Source organism: Typha latifolia, chromosome 14 (genome assembly GCF_019914945.1).
Source record: "Typha latifolia isolate L0001 chromosome 14, TyphaL0001v2, whole genome shotgun sequence".
NCBI lineage: Eukaryota > Viridiplantae > Streptophyta > Magnoliopsida > Poales > Typhaceae > Typha > Typha latifolia.
This window is the reverse complement of record NC_133099.1, coordinates 9,238,174-9,255,543: the sequence shown is the minus strand read 5'-3', so window position 1 is coordinate 9,255,543 and position 17,370 is coordinate 9,238,174. Positions and strand designations below refer to the sequence as shown.

The following is a 17,370-nucleotide window of genomic DNA, read 5'->3' as shown; positions in this document are numbered from 1 at the left end:
AAAAAAAAAGAGTGAGAAAGAGAGAGAGAGAAAGATAGGAAAAAAAAGTATGGGAGAGAATGAATATTTTAAACTAACAGTTAGAGGAATAGGAAAGAAGAGAGGGAGAAAGAGAGATTTTTATTTTATAGGCTTTATATATAAGTAATTATTATTTCTTATTTTCTTATAATTTTTCTAAATTTTTAGAAATTTCTCAATATTTTTAATAATATTTAGAATTTTATTTAATTAAAATAGTCCGATCCGATACAGGCGGCCGATACGACCGATACGTATCGTTTTTCTGGACGGCCGATCCCGATCCCGATCCCGATCCCGATACCGATTTTTGGAACCTTGCCTTGAACATATCTTATTAACATTCAATTAAATGTTTCATCAATAGCAATCAGGAGCAACTTATCAAGATTGCACCTTGTATTGATTGGATTACAATATTTACAGTTCAGTATACTTGTAGAAAAAATTGTACTTTAAGTAAAACCTGTGTAAGCAGTCAGCATATCACAACTAACTTCTACAAATAATGCTAATAGGCAAGAAAATACTACCTTAAATAACAAGATTAAACAAGGGCACTTACTTCTGGTAAGAAACCAACAGCATTGGTTAGAGACGGTGCATCAAGAGGTACAATGTTGTAAGGAGTAAGTTCTCCTCTTAATGTTGCATCAGATTTCTTTATTTTCCTTACCTGAAACGAATCAAGAAACGCAACTGAAAAGGTGTTGGCGTGTTGCAATGCAAACTCAATACTGAACAACAATGCTGCAAATGAGACAAATCCTGTATAAAAGCTAACAAAACAGAAGTGGCAACCCATCCATCATTCCAGGAAAAAATGATGGAAGGAGCATGAGATCTAGGAGGAAGCTTAAGGAATTCTACAACTTCAAGTAAGAACCACTGTAAGGTAGAGTTGGGTTTATAAATGCCCAACAGAATGGAAAAATATACAGCGTGAACCTCAGAAAACCAGAAAGCTTGTTATCAAGAAGTAAATATAAAAAATACCTCCTCCATAACTAGTCCACCAAGTCCATCAGCAGAATCATGAACAAGAACTTCGAGTACATCAAGTAAGGCCCTTAAAGTAGCATAAACCTTCTTCATTTCTTGTGCCCTTGTTTCCATCCTGAGTTGAAAAGTAAAACAGACTGTTAAAAATAATCTAAACAAAAGCAAGCACAATGCAAGAACAAGAATAGTCAGCTTGTTATCAACATAGAGCTTGTGGTGCACTTAGAATTATGAAGTTATAAAACAATGGCTGTGCCGATCGGCATGTCCTGTGCCAACCAACACTTGCCATGCCGACCCATGCCAACATAAAGACCATTTATTTAAATTCTTTTTTCTATTTTCATCGCTCATCATTAATTAATTTTAATGTTATTCTTGTGCTGGCAAAATGAAGCCATCATCATCAATATGATTGAAGATTATCAACAGTATTTAACGCGACATTTTTGTGTTGTTCTTGTGCTGACAAAAGAATGCTAAAATTCAGCAAAAACTCCAACCAGAGAAGAATAGAAGAAAACCCAAATTTGCTTGTAATAACCAATAAATAAATAAATTTAAAAATATAAAATAATGATAAGGATAATAAAGCACTTCTCCTTAACCCCTTTAATATCGAATCCTATTAGTAACTAGAAAAGAACACTAAATCATATCTCTTTAGGTTTTATTTTTTCATATATATAAATATATATATATATGTGAGGAAATATATATACACACACAAACTAGGGTAGAGAAAAAAAAAGAGAGAGAAGACAAACCCTAAACATTAGGGACAGAGTGAGAGAGAGCGACAGCAGCGACAAACTTCAACGTCGGCAGCAAAGAGCATGACCATGAAGAAAGAAGAAGAAGAAGAAGAAGAAGGAATGAGAAAGAGGGGGAAAACAGGGATTGCCCCTATAGTACACTCGATACTATGGAAGCAACAACCTAAGGTCTAGGTTAAGAAAAAGGTTAGAGAAGAAAGAACGATTAAAATAGAAAATTGCATCAAGAATAGCGGTGAAAACGGATCGGATAATGCTCAACCCATATCCGGATCCATATTTTTAATCCGGATATGAATTCGGATACGGACATTGGACGGATAGCAAAATTTAAAACTATATTCTAACTGAACGGATATGGATAATTTTTAGATAGAGGATCGAATCTTAAATAAATATTGATTAAATTTAAAAGAATTATAATATTTTATTTATATATAATTAACACAAAAATATTAAGAATTTTACAACAAATAAATTTTTTGTATGTCAAATATGTAAAATTAGAGAAATTAATCTCTAGAAATAATATATAATATATTATTAGTAACAATATTAATATTTACTATTTAAATAAGTAAACTAAAAACTGTAAATCATTCAAAAAAATATACAGGTAAACAGATATCCGATATCTGTATTCAAATCTAAAAAATATATCCGACCCGTATCCGAATCCGTATCCGAATTTTTTTCAAAAATTCTATCCGTATTCGAATCGAATAAAAAAATTTTATCCGAATCCAATCCGAGTCGAGTCGGATAGATTCGGCCCGTTTTCACCCCTAACCGGGAACCTTGGTTATTAAAAGTTTCAAAAATCAGAATTTATTGCAAAAGACACTAACATCTACGCATTATTTAGGTGGCGTTTGGTTCGTAAATAAGGATATTTATTCATGAATTAGAACTCTCTTAAATACATTTTGCAATAAAATACTCATATATATATATTGCCATATTGGTCAAGCATTGTATAAGATAAGTCACATAACAAGTTATACATAAAATCTTATCACAGGTAGAGAGTATGATAAAGTTATGCACGTTTTTTAAGCAAGATTTTTAGTTTAAAATAAGTTACGTAATAAGTTATACACAAAATCTTATCACAGGTAGAGGGTGTGATAAAGTTATGCACATTTAAGTAATGTAATAAGTTATATATAAAATATTATCACTAGTAAAGCATGTGATAAAGTTATGCACATTTTTTAAGTAATAAAATACTAATTTATATATATATATATATTAGCCAAATATTATATAAGATAAGTCACGTAATAAGTTATACACAAAATCTTATCACAGGTAGAAGGTGTGATAAAGTTATGCACATTTTTTAAGCAAGATTTATAGTATAATTCAAGGTTCCAAAAATCGGTATCGGGATTGGGATCGGCCGTCCGAAAAAACGATACGTATCGGTTGTATCGGCCATATCGGCCGCCTGTATCGGATCGGACTATTTTAATTAAATAAAATTCTAAATATTATTAAAAATGTTGAGAAATTTCTAAAAATTTAGAAAAAATTATAAGAAAATAAGAAATAATAATTACTCACATATAAAGCCTAAAAAGTAAAAATCTCTTTTTCTCCCTCTCTTCTTTTCTATCCCTCTAACTGTTAGTCTAAATTATTCATTCTCTCCCACACTCTTTTTTTCTATCTTTTTCTTTCTCCCTTTCTCACCCTTTTTTTTTAATCTTTCCCTCTCCCTCACTCTCTCTTCCTTTTTTCCTCTCTCTCATACTCTTTTTTTTTAATCTTTCCCTCTCCCTCACTCTCTCTTCCTTTTTTCCTCTCTCTCATACTCTTTTTTTTTAATCTTTCCCTCTCCCTCACTCTCTCTTCCTTTTTTCCTCTCTCTCATACCCTTTTTTTTTAATATTTCCCTCTCCCTTACTCTCTCTCCCTTTTTCCCTCTCTCTCTCTCTCTCTCATACCCTCTTTTTTTTTAATCTTTCCCTCTCTCTCTCACTCTCTTTCTTTTTCCCTCTCTCTCTCTCCCTTTCTCTCCCTCACTCTCCCTTCCTCTTTTTCTCTCTCTCTCTCTTCCTCTCTCTCTAGCCGCTCTGCCGACAGCAGAGAGCCGTCGCCAGAGACACCGTCTCTGCAGCGCGCGCCCGCAAAGGCCAAAACTGGGTCGGGATCGGCTATAGCTGATCCTGATCCGTTTCGGCCGATCCCACTCGGGATCGGCCGAAACTCGAATCCTTGGTATAATTAACATATGTATCCATAATTACTAACCAAACATAAATTATTGCATAAATTTATTCAAGATAATCATTACGTTTTACAACCAAATAACAAAATATAAGTAAAATTACATATGTACATCATTTACATTTAAAAGATGTGCATAAAGTTATCCTAAGAAAACTTTATGCACAAACAAAATGAGACATTAGTTTATGCATAATGAATTCTTTGATAAAAATTAAGAAACTAGATGTCAAATGATCACGACTTGATTTTGAAATGACTCTGTATGAATTACACTAGTAAAAAAGATATTTAAAAGCCAATTTGAGCGATAAATCCAAGCAAAAGATTTTTCAAATATAACGTGTGTAACGGCTAGTATAAAAATCAATATGGTACTATAGAGATACTGTGACCCCAGACGGATTGACTAACTAGAAAAGTCTCAAGTGCTAACCCGACGGCGATTAATGATGCAACACAGCCACGGATCACAATACTCATTAAAAAGACAACATGACATTTTGTCGGTTTGATGAGTATCCAAAATATTGATTTCAACAAATATAAATTCTGTTTTTTGAGTAATTTTTTCAGATATGCATGTTAATGCAATATTTATAATTTATGCATTTTGGTTTTAATAGTATGGAAAAATTCTGCAAAATATATTTATTTTGGGAAAATTGTTATATATGAGCTATGATCCCTTGTGCATTATATTACATGCTGATTTTTCTGTTATTAGACATATTTATAAATAGAATAGGATAAATTGCTGAGCATCGAGCTCATTACACATCTATTTTTTCATGAGCAAATCAAAATATTTTAAAATTAGAATCTCGAGACCAAGCTCAAGATTGAAATCTTCTACATAGGAGTCTACGGATAAGCCTTAGTTATTTAAATTTTTATTATGTTAGATTAGTGATTGTTGAACCTTATAAATTATTTGGTTATTATTTTAGTTGGATTAATATGTGAATTAAAATTTCGAATTTATTTCAGTTATGATAAATTTTGTTATCATTTGCTTCATGTCTTTTGAGATTATTTTCTCAGGTTATATAGCATATCATGTCTCTAAGCAGAGTGTGACTTTGCAGCTCTACTTTATTTCCACAATAAATACAATTTTCAAACACCATGTCCTATTTCAAGGAAGACCATATGTTATTGCTTGGCATTGAAAAACTAAGAATAAAAGGCAAATGGTTGTATAGAGATTAGAAAATAAATTATGCATACTCTCCAAGATTTGTACTAAAGGTTCCAGATTCCCTCCATTTTTGTTGCTCCTTTTGGATATCATCAACTCGATGACGCCTCTTATATCCTAAATAAAATTTCCACAAACGCTCAATGTCATGATGACGATCAATGGCAGCTCCATCTTTCTTAGCAAGCTTTTGCTGCAAATTATCAAAGCCAGTGCATCAATATTTTCATCAAAAACACAACAATTGTGAAAAGAAGATGGATGGAAAACCTGAGGAGTCGAATAAATGGATAAACAAAATACCATGAGATGCATCTCATACCTTGATCACAGACATTAAACCAGTCTTGAACTGCAAAACACCTCTGCCCTCACTGCTAGGGTCCAAATTTTGCGCCATAGTATATGCTTGCTCACACACTGCACGTAAATGAAACATAAGGTAGAGCGAAATAACAAGCAAAAAAGAAAAGGTAAAAGGTACACTACCCATTAACAGCCATCACATTCACCACCAAACACATTTGCGGAGGAAAACATTCACGAGCATGCACATGCACACAAGTCCCAACCAAAAATCAACACATTGAAATAGATACACACTAACAAGATAATTGTTTGAATGCTCCTATCCAAATGCATGAACTACTCACACTTGGTAAAAGTGTTCTCAAAAAGCAACCATAGAGACCATTTGTGGAGTTGAGCTACCACTACCATGCCATTGGTCTCACCGGCCTATCATGCAGTTGGATCCACAGTGTCTATGGTGGTCATTACTAGCGACAAGCATCAAAATGAATAAGGTAGGCAGAATTGCAGAATTGACCAATATATGCATAATGTGATCCAACATCAGGGGTATAATTGAATTGGATTTAGCCGGATAGGCTGTACCTTTGAGTTTGAATCAGCTTTATGACTTTTATCAGATTTTATGATTCAATGCATTAATAGTCAGAACACTTTGGATTCCAGTTGGATCATACTTGAATAGGATATTGAACAAACTTTCAATGCAAATCAACTCTAAGCATAATATTAGAATTGATATGCAAAATTGTTTACTGTTGATTATAATTATAGGTACATGTGTGTACATTGAAATATGCCAGAACTCCATAGGCAATCCATTTAAAATTGATTCTTAGAGATGACAAAACCATCGGGCCTAAATCTATGTCCATCTTATTCAGATTGGAATCAGATCATCCAGATCCTAGAGCATTCCTATCCAACATCAATTAAAGCATGCTAGGTTTAATTCTGACTAGCTGCTCGTCTAGTACTGCATATTTAAATTTTTTCTGAAGCATCAGTACTATGAAAAAATTTTCCCTATTTACTAAGAGAGAGAAAGGAAATGGATAAAGAGGAAAAGAAAAAGGTCAGTGACAAAGAAAGTCATCCATGTCTCCAAAATGCCTATGACTTTGGCGCACAACTATCATCAAAGGTAGAAATTCATCGGCAACATGTATCAAGACATCACAGCTATGTTGTTAAAGTCATATAACATCAAACCAACCTCCTACGATTCCAATGGGATCCATTTCCTGGTGCATTTGACAGTGTCACATGGTAGGATTCTTACCAATTGAAAGCACAGTTTATGAAAAATATAGCATTCATCGTCTCATTATATCTCTCCAGATCATGTACTAGTTCCATAAGAAAGTGAGTAACTTCACCAAATATGAACATCACTCATCACATTCATCATTCATGAGTTCCATTTACTCAACCTAATGACTCATCCTTTTTGCCTAACTGAACTGTATAAACACGATAACTTTAGCGTGCAACTTCCTTTCAGTGACAAAATTATACATAATTGGTAAGGAAAAACAGCAAATTTTATCATATCAATAGACCACAACGATGGTAGCATGCTAACCAGTATATACTTGCACAGTGGCACCCATATGTGCATTTTAGGAGATGCCCAGCCTATCCTCCCAATCCTTAATTCATTAATCATAAAAGTTCAATCAAGTATACTCTAAATCTAACTTAACCTAAGCATTGTTATACCATTATCATAGAAATGCTCATCACTGCAACCGCTACAACAATTTTAGATCCACCCAAATACTTTATATATTCTAGCAGCTGCAAATGCTATCTGAGATCATGTATTGCCATGCTAAGCAAAATAATTATTGTTCAAGTGTCTTAAAACTATAGAGAGGGAACAAGACTAAACAGATAATCAGTATTCAATAAAATTAGTTTCAAATAATCCTTCTTTGACACACTCAGTGACTGGTGGCCGTACCACGTTTTGACATATATTTTCAATTCTGTAGCAAGCAAAACAGATAATTTCATAGAAAATTATATATTTTCAGCGGCGAAAACCTAAACTTACTCAGAAGAATACTTTTCCCCCGTAAAAGTTTACTACTTTACTAATTCATCCAACTCTTAGAAAGCATAGGGAGAGAAGTAACTCACGGATCCTGGCGACATTGGGGTCCTCGTCCTCGATGTCATCAGCCGCCTGCAGGATCTGGTCGATGTTGGTAGTCTTGGCTAGCGACTGCGGGACGGCACCGGCGAGACCGGATCCAGCGAGCCGTCCGCCAGCGCGGCCTCCGCCACCAGCATTCCGGAGCTGCTCCCGCTGAAGCGTCGCCCGCAGGAGGCGCTCCCAGTTCCTGTGAACCCTACTATTCCTCGACATCGCTTAAAAGCGAGGAACGAGAGCTCCCGCGAAACACTAGATCGCGTCAGGAGGAAGGAGAACGGCCGGATCTGAGCTCGGAAATGGAGGAAATGGAGGGAGAGGACGAGAATTGCTAGGGTTTGTTCGCGATCCGCGTGGAAATCTGAAGAGGAAATGGGAAGTGTGAATAGAAGAGATGGTTTCAAAAAAAAAATATTCCAACAATGGGCTTAGTCCAATGACGGAAGAACCCGCCAATGAAGAACGAGAGCGTGGAGAACTATGACACGTGGCGCGACCTAATGAGTGAGTCGAGAGAAATTAGGTGACTATAGAATTAAACTGCAAGGAAGTAGACAAGATCTGGGCCGTCCGATCTGTTCGCTTTATTTAGACAGACGGTGATAGGGGAGTTTTAGAACATTAGCATCTTTTCCTCCTTTCTTTGCTCATGCAACTTTTTTGTCAAAAAAACAAGGGAAATATATTGAAGATAGCCTGTAACGCTCCCGCCCGACACGAGCACGTGCACGCCCACGTACCCACACGGCACGGCATACGCGATAAGTCGAGCGGAGTCTGTCACGTACAAATACTCTTTTGTGCACATATAATCATGACATCATCAAATAAAATATGCTAACATATCCATGATTACATAATTCATCACCAGATAAATTATACTATTAACCAAATAAATCTGTTAACATATGAATATCCCAGTCCACAATAATATACATTAAACCACTACATAATCAGGCAGGACCCACACAGGCCACAACAAACCATCAAGATACAATTAAAATAACTAATACAAGAGTACGTCATGATTCAACATTTATCATACAAATCATCGTCTAATACAAAAGAGTATAAAAATATTAAATACTGGTACAACTCAATTTCTATATAAACTATCATCTATACCGTCTCGCATCTATAGTTTACCTTATCTTTGCTCTAAAATATCTTATTAGGATATCTTAAGGCGGTATCACGTACCATAATATCTGTGGGGGTTAAAAAGAAATAAATAAAGAGAGTCATAAGCAAAAAGCTCAGTGAATAGACATTACCCCAAATCAGTGATGTCAAACAGAGAGTAAATTATGTACTGAATAATATGAATCAGCAATAGCATCAATAATATATAAATGAAAGATGATAATGAAATCACATGCATTTTTTTACATCTCAGTCACTAATGTCATCATCATACTAGACCACTGTGCACAGTCCACACCCAGTACTCGGTCTCAACATTATGTCCGAAGGCTCAAAGCATACTTCGTCACCCGCAAGAGTATCTCGAATATAACCATACCCCGCCACCGGCTAGGGTATCAACATCCATCCAGACCAGGTACCCACATAATTGATAGAAAACCTCGTGAGGATAACTCGCCACATATGTCTTAGCGAACGACATGTGTCCGAATGTCTGCTACGCACACAGACTAACAACCTCAGATGTAAGGCCAACAGGATTGCGACTATGTCAAGTGATCAATCATCTCTAGGCACGCCCTAACCCTTGCGCCCATTCGGGTATCCTCACACTTTCTATCAACTATTCAATCAATTACATTTCATGTTTTCCTCTAAATGACAGACCATATGCATATATCTAATATGATAATAAGTCAATGCATAAAAGAAATTTAGGTGGAATAAGAATCAAGAGAAAATGATGCAATGTAGTCTCCAACTGTGTATCTAACACATGCATACTCCTGCTAGTCTATCACATGCACACTCATACTAGAATCACTCCGACACAAAGTCATAATAGTATAATCATCTCTAATAATATTTATTTATCATCATCATACTCATATCTAAGATCACCGAATTCTATGCATGATAAAAATATTCTCAACTGTAATCATCTCTAGATAAAATCATATAATCATGTTGCAGGCCAAAACATGCATATACATAATATATAATATAACATAATTTGAGAAATACGTCTAGGGAATAAGACTACTCACACTTGATAAGAAGACGCAAACCACGTATCCCTCACATCCGTCAATCAAGCGAGTGACACTCATCGCTAGCAAGGTCCACGAGGTCTCAAATAAGGGGTTCGAGATCTGAAAATACATAAGTAGTATGATGTTAGCCCTTCATCTAATTAGAATTAATTCAATTAGAATATAAATGTTTATTAGGTTTAGTATCACTTGTCTTTATTTTTTTATTACATAATTAGGTCTATATTATAGATACGCTTCAAATACTATAATTATATTATTATCATGAAATGTTAGTTATAACATAAGGAGAAGAGGTCTCTTTCCCTTTTTATGAGAGTATTTTTAAATATATAATTATAAAATAAAATAAAATAACTATAAGTATAGACAAGGTCTAATTATAATTAATTTTATAATTCATACACTATCTTAATTAATTAGGGACAATGCAGTCTTTACTCTATAAAATAATAAATAAATAAATAAAAGTGTTACCTATATTTATACCTAATTAATCATTAATTATAAAAATTATCATTAATAAAATTATATTGGAGAATATATAATATTATTAAAATAGTTAATATCTAGATACTCTATTTGCATTAATTAGGAAGAAAAATACATAAATAAATAACATAAATAAAGTAATTAATTAAATATGCCATCAGTGCTGGGCCGAGCCCAGCACTGTGCAGAAAGAAGGAGAAGGAGCTGAGGAAGAAGGAGAAAAAGAAAGAAAGAAAGAAAGAAAGAGAAAGAAACAAGAAGAAGAAGAGGAGGAGAAGAGGAAGAGAAGAAAGAGAGAAGGTGATGGAGGAGGTTGCGGACCCGGGCCGGTGGGGAGGGCACCGACCGCTGCTGGCCAGCTAGCAGCCGGCCTCTCGCCGGCGGCTCAGCTCCGACGAGCCCGAGCTCGGGCGAGAGAGAGAGAGAGAGAGAGAGAGAGAGAGAGAGAGAGAGAGAGAGAGAGAGAAGAAAAGGAAAGAGCTAGGGAATGAGGGATCTCACCGGCGGCAGTGGTTTCGGGAAGGTGGCGGCGGGCCGACGTTGGCAACGAGGAGAGGAAAGAGTGCGAGAGAGAGTATAGAGAGAGTAGAGTGAGAGAGTGACTAAGAGAGAGATAGAGATAGAGAGAGATTTAAAGAGAGATAGGGAAGGCGGTGGAGGAGGGGTTGCGGTGGCGCCGGGGCCCGCCGCGGCCAGCTGGCCACAGCCCGTTGGCTGCGACAGCGACAGTGGGCGCATGGCGCCCCCACCACGCAAGCTGCATGAGCAGCTTGCATGGGCATGAGGCCGGCCACACATGTCGTGCCCAAATTTTTTTTTTTGGTTTGGGTGGTTACATAGCCATTATTGTAAAAAGCGCCGCTAGCATCGGTGGCCAAAAGCTACAACAAAGGTGTAAGAAAAAGAGCCTCCCAAGTGCACCCAAAATTTGAGAGGCGTCCCATGTTTGGCAACCAATCGGAAGCCTTATTGACTACACAAGACACATGGGAGAATTTACATCGTGAAAAATATTGTAAAAGTAAAAAAATATCATCAATTATTCTTTTGGTAGCCCAGCTAGGGTCATAGACCTGATTCAACATATTTGCTAATAGTATGCAATCGGTCTCAATTCAGATCTTTTGTGAGATGTGTTTACATAATGTAATGCCTCTAGCAACGCCAAGCTTTAGCTTCAAGAGGGGATTAAAATTTTCTACATCTCGTGGGGAGCCATTAGGGCACCAGGCCACAAACTTAATATTGACGAACTCATGGATACTTCTAAAATACCCATCAATGTTCACTTTTAATCACCCGATGGGTTGGAGCTCCTATTTGACAAGTGAGTTAGGCTTATTGGGTTTAAGGATACCGGTGTATAGAAGCTCAAAATATTTATGGGTAAGACACAAAACTCGATCTCATACCTTAGATGTTCCCTCATCCTATTAAATATGTGTTCATTTTGTTGTTTTCAAATTATCCAGTTTACCGTGCCAATAATAGCAAGGAGAAACATTTTCTTGTTTTTCGGCATATAAGCCCCTTCAAAGTGTCAACCACCATTAGGCCAATGATTAATCAATATGTCCAAAAGATGATTGACTAATTTATTAATAAGAACCCAGTTAGGACATGTGTCCATAAGACTGATGTGTAGATAATTCAAATGGTCAATAATGGGCACTCTGCCCTATCAAAGTTTTCACATGAGGACTTTGATTTTGGGAGGAGAGAGGAATGACCAAAGTATTTTCTATCCCTCTCAAGAAGGGGAAGAATGGTGGTGGTTGGCTCTCAGGAAACAACAAGTTGACTTAGAGGTAGCATTGCTAGGGGGTGAGGGTGTCGAATCCATAAGTCGTTAGTGTCAGAATGAGGAAGGTGAAGACTTAAAACATGGTTACAGAGATAAGGCACAACCAATCGATTCACCTTGTTATCGTTCCACACCCTATTAGTGGTAAGAGTCGAGACCATCGAGTTGGTTGACTAGAAAGGGGTTCACAAAGTAGATGCCTTTTTCCACGAAATACTAGAGAGCCGAGAATCTGCCTAGAGGTTCGTGGTCCTACCATTACCAATACTTAATTACAAATAGTAAGTTAAGAACTAAATGCCAGCTCTAGGTATATCGCATAGGACGAGTAAGCTTTTATGGATGTGGCACCATACTTGGCCAGAACTAAGGAGGTCCATAGATCTAGGGCTCGGTTCAAAATTGACAAGACACTATATGCAATTAGATAAAGCCGCACAGTTTTAAGATCACGGATGGCAAGACCACCATATTTATGAGGCCTAATAATATTATCCCATCCAATCAAATGAAGCCTAGAGGAACCATCGCTTTTGGCTCGAAGAAATTTCGTAGATAACTAAGAGATTCTATTGGTGATACCCGCCGGAGTCAACGTAAAGGAAAAGAGATACACAGGCATAAAATTTAGGACGACATTATGATACAATTCGAACTTCACCGATGTCATCTCGAGCATGGATACACTTTATGGGTGTCTTTTCTTATTTTTTTAGTATTTTATTCAGAGAAAAAAATAAGATTTTTATAGGTTGTGTTCCAACGTGGGTGGGTGCGTTCAAATGCGTTTGTGAACGCCTGCAGACACTACAAATCCAGAGAACGAGAATTGTGCGTTCGAACGCACTTGCGAATTACAGAGAATGTATTTGGTGCGTTTGAACGTGTTCGACCCCGTTCGAACGCGGTTGGCGAAAATCAACCATTTCTAGGGTTAATGATTATCATTTTTGAATTGTTTAGTTAGCCTCTTAAAGTGTGGATGGCAACCAAAAAGGTGATATTGAATGAATTGAAATTTTTATCCTAATCTTCTTCTTCTCCTTCTCTCTCGTTCTCTCATCCTCCGGTTCCGCCGCCTCTAGCCTCCCTCGACCGGCCACTCACCCTAGTTCCCGCCCACTCCTCTCCCTTCTTCAAATCTCTCTACCCTCGCCCTAAATCTTTCAATCATCCGTAATCCTTCCACCACCACCTTACTCACTAGGTGCCACCCCATTACCGTCGGCCTACCACCTCCATAATCCACCTAGGATATCATGCCTCCATCCACGGATCCAAAGAATGGACTCCCTGATGTTCGCCCACTTATTCGAAGATATCTTCATATCTCGCCATCCGATTCTCTTAAAATTAGATTCTTTTGAAAGCTTTTTTCTAGGGCTATGACCTATCAAAATTTCACATTGATCCGACGGCTATATCTTTAGGAATTCTTTTCTAAAATTTTGTGTAAGATCTTGTCTAGATCTGAAAACGGGATAGATCACACCTTAATCCAAGGAGAGATCGTATCACATTAATAAGAGTATGTTGGTTAAGGTTGCCCCCTTCTAGCCAGCAAGCTTATCATCAATGGTGGTAAGAAAATTCTCATGGTCTTTAATGAAAACTGCTTGAGAGAGATTTTGGCCCCAAGGTAAGAGAAATGAAAAGTATCTTCGCACATATGGAGAATGTCAAGGATGTCAACCTTACAGTCCTTAGAGAAATTATATGAGAAGTAAACTTTCAACTTGTGGCGATTAATATACATATTAGTGATCAAGAGATACCGGGAGAACAACTTATAAATGGCATGACAAGAAGAATTATTAACTTGAATAACAAGTACTAATAAATCATTCACATACATCAATAGGAAACCTGATAGTTAGAATTAACCTAGAAAAGCGAGATCTCATTTAACAGAATGGACTCCTTAAGTAAAGACGAGAAAATATTTGAAATAATTAAGAACAGCTAAGGAAAAAGTGGGTCCCCTTGCCTGATGCCCTTTTCCCCAATGAACTATTTAGAAGAACCACCGTTGAGATTGAAAGAGAAATTAGAAGAGGAAATACAAATAGTAATCCAATTCACAAATTTGGAAGGAAAACCCATTCTGGTCATTGCACTCAAAATTGCCTCCCAATTAATCCGTTCATAGGCTTTTTCCAAGTCAATTTAATCATGATAAAATTTTAGTTTTGCTCTCTCTGATTGATGGAGTGAGCAATTTCCTAGGCAATAACAATATTACCATGAATGTGTCTACCCACCACAAAGTTAATCTACTCAGGACTAATAATGTCATTTACGATAGGCTTAATACAATTAGCAAGGAGCTTAGCCAGAATCATGTAAACAACATTACAAAGGGAAATAGGCTTATAGTTGACGACACTAGCCGAATTAGCCCGCTTGGGAATTAGGATAATACAAGTTTTCCCCTAACTAGGAGGGATAACAAATCTGTTCTAAAAATACAAAATAAAATTATAAGCATCCACATCAATGATATCCCAATAATATTAATAATATCAATGTAAAGAGTTTATTATGACTAATTAGTATAATTGTTTTTTTATTTTTAATTAATATGTAAAAATCATAAATAATTAAATTAGAATTATCTCATAATTAATATTTAGAGATTTTTATAAATCACACATTACATTTTACCTATTTTGTGATTCACACACATCTTTGATGATTTTGTAATCCGACCCTTTATTTTTTTTTTCTATAATTCTTATTTAACACCCTGACGTTATTTTGACTAACTGACGTCAATCAATTACTAAAATACTATCATCATGTTCTTTTATTTTTAATATATCTCCGCCATCTTTCCCCTCCATTTCTTCTTCTTCTTTAGGAAGAGAAAAGGAGGACGAAGAAGATATAAATAATTTAAATATTTATAAATTATTTTATATATTATAATGAAAATTTTTTTTCGCGTACTGTATAAATTAATGTTTAAAATGAAATTATAGAAAAAAAAAGAGAGGTTAGGTTATACAAAATCTTCAATGACGGATATAAATTATAAAATAGATAAGATATAGGATATAATTTGTAAAAATCCTTAATATTTAATATCTCAATTTGATATGATCAAAACTAAACAAAAATACTAACATAAATAAATAATCAAACTAAACTAACCTATCAATATAGTCTGCTTCTTCATCTTCTTCTTAAGAAACCATTGAAGAAGAACGAAAAAGATGGTAAGAAATGGAGTTCATCATTCGGTGAGGACGCTAAATAGACCAATGATAAATCCATCCTAGAATTACTTCTAAAACGTGAATGAAATCTATGGTAAAGGCATGATCGATTGTTGAATGGAAACAACATGCATGATCGATTGTTAAGGTGGTTCCGATTATACTAAACAACCTGTACGGTCTGTTCATCAAAAAATTATAAAATTTTAGTGAATGATTGCTTTGTGAGTTAGAGAATTTTTAGCTTCAGAATATCTTGATTCCGGGGTTGAGATTGAAAGATATGATCAAAATAGCAAAAATATATAATAAAAATATTCGACATTGCAACGGTAATCGGAGAATAATAATAATCTGACTAAATATGAATTATGACTACAAATAAACTATAACTACTCCTATTTATATAAATAAAATCATAGTATATCATATACTCACGTGAATTACTCACTTTAATTTAAAAAGTAAATATAACTAACTAGACTCACACTGGATTCCATGGAATACCTCACAGGGCATCAATAGACTCCCTGAAAGAAGGGAAATAAGCCGGGCTAAAATGTCTTAGCTAAGATCAATGATAGATTGAACGCGAGCTTCATAAGACGAAGCTCTCTCGGAGACCTTGACATGCCTGCTCTTCGGCTCTCCAGACCGGTGCAACATTTCAGACGAGGAAAATGAAGAGAAGAAAATAGTGTGGAAAAAGAAAACGAGTGGCCATTAAACCGATCATATATTTTTAGTGTTGACTTTAGATTTTAGGCCTTGGATCTCTCTTTCCCTTTAAAAGGTAGATAAAATAAGATAAAAATAGACGAAAGAAATAGATAAGTACCTAAACAACTCTAATAATAAATTAATAGTTCAGGGAAAAAAAATAAAGAAATATTTATGAAAACTGAATATAGTTTGCAGTGTAATTAACCCTACGGCCTCTAATATTGAGAGATTAATCCCTCTTTGAGAGTATCTTTTATCGTTTTGAAAAAATTGCTATGTAGTTAATATCATTTAAAAAAAATATTAGTATAGTAAATATTATCATTTGATACTTCTAAATCCATAAGAAAAATAAAAATAAAAAGAGAAATAATTTACACTTCGAATATCACAAACTTGGGATATCCTCATTAGATCATTTGTCATATAAAGGAAAATTTCTGCAATATATTCATAGTATAATTGGTCTTCTGCCACACACAAAAAAAAAAAAAAAAAAAAAAAAAAAAAAACCTATTAATCCAAATAGAACGCTACTATATATTTATTTTTTAAAAGAAAAATACACATGCACGTACTTACGTAGAACAACAATGACAACACGGAGTAATTATTTAGATATCCTCTCCATCTACAAATACTTATTCCTCTCCGGCGGACGCGTCCCATAAGCGGCCGCGTACCCAGGCGGGCCAGCGGTTGCCGCCGGCGCTCCGATGGGTTGGTGGTGGTGAAGGTGATGGTGCGCGAGGGCTTCTTCCCGATGCTGAGCTTTCTCTACATGCATCTCCATCTTGGCCTCCGCCTCCTTCGCCTTGGCGCGCTCGTGGGCGATCTCTTTCTCCACCTTCGTCCTCGCCGCCGCCGCCTCCATCTTCTCCTCCACCTTCGCCTCGTGGATCTTCACCTTCTCCTTCGCCGTGCTCACCACGTCCTTCACCTTCTCCTTAGCTGCCTGCATCCTCTCTCTCTCTCTCTCTCTCTCTCTCTCTCAATTCTGTGTTCTTTGGAGCTTGGTTGTCTCATGACGACGCTTATCTAGTGGGCACGACGTCGGAATGAGAGGTCCGAGAGGACGCCACGTCGCGTCCACGTGGCGTGCATGCAGAGGCTATGCTCTTCAATGGCCGACACGTGGATATAATGTCAAAAATCCTGCTCTTTAAACTTAACCGACTTGATTTCGAGTTAAATGTGTTAGAATAATAAACAAAAACTTAACCTGTTTAATGA

At 36.0% G+C, this 17,370-nt stretch overlaps 1 protein-coding gene across 2 annotated transcripts in view; it reads right to left on the bottom strand.

Annotated features, from left to right (window-relative positions):
- The window catches only part of LOC140800777 (callose synthase 10), a 49,361-nt gene extending 41,229 nt beyond the window's left edge, over positions 1 to 8,132 (bottom strand). For both annotated transcript variants that reach the window (XM_073155616.1, XM_073155617.1), the window contains exons 1-5: positions 7,690 to 8,132; positions 5,555 to 5,652; positions 5,262 to 5,425; positions 1,018 to 1,138; positions 587 to 697 (exon numbers count right to left, since the gene is read on the bottom strand). In XM_073155616.1, the coding sequence (XP_073011717.1) occupies positions 587 to 697; positions 1,018 to 1,138; positions 5,262 to 5,425; positions 5,555 to 5,652; positions 7,690 to 7,918 (723 nt within the window). In that variant the 5' untranslated portion in view covers positions 7,919 to 8,132. The remainder of the gene's footprint in view (positions 1 to 586; positions 698 to 1,017; positions 1,139 to 5,261; positions 5,426 to 5,554; positions 5,653 to 7,689) is intronic.
- Positions 8,133 to 17,370: the final 9,238 nt, after the last annotated feature.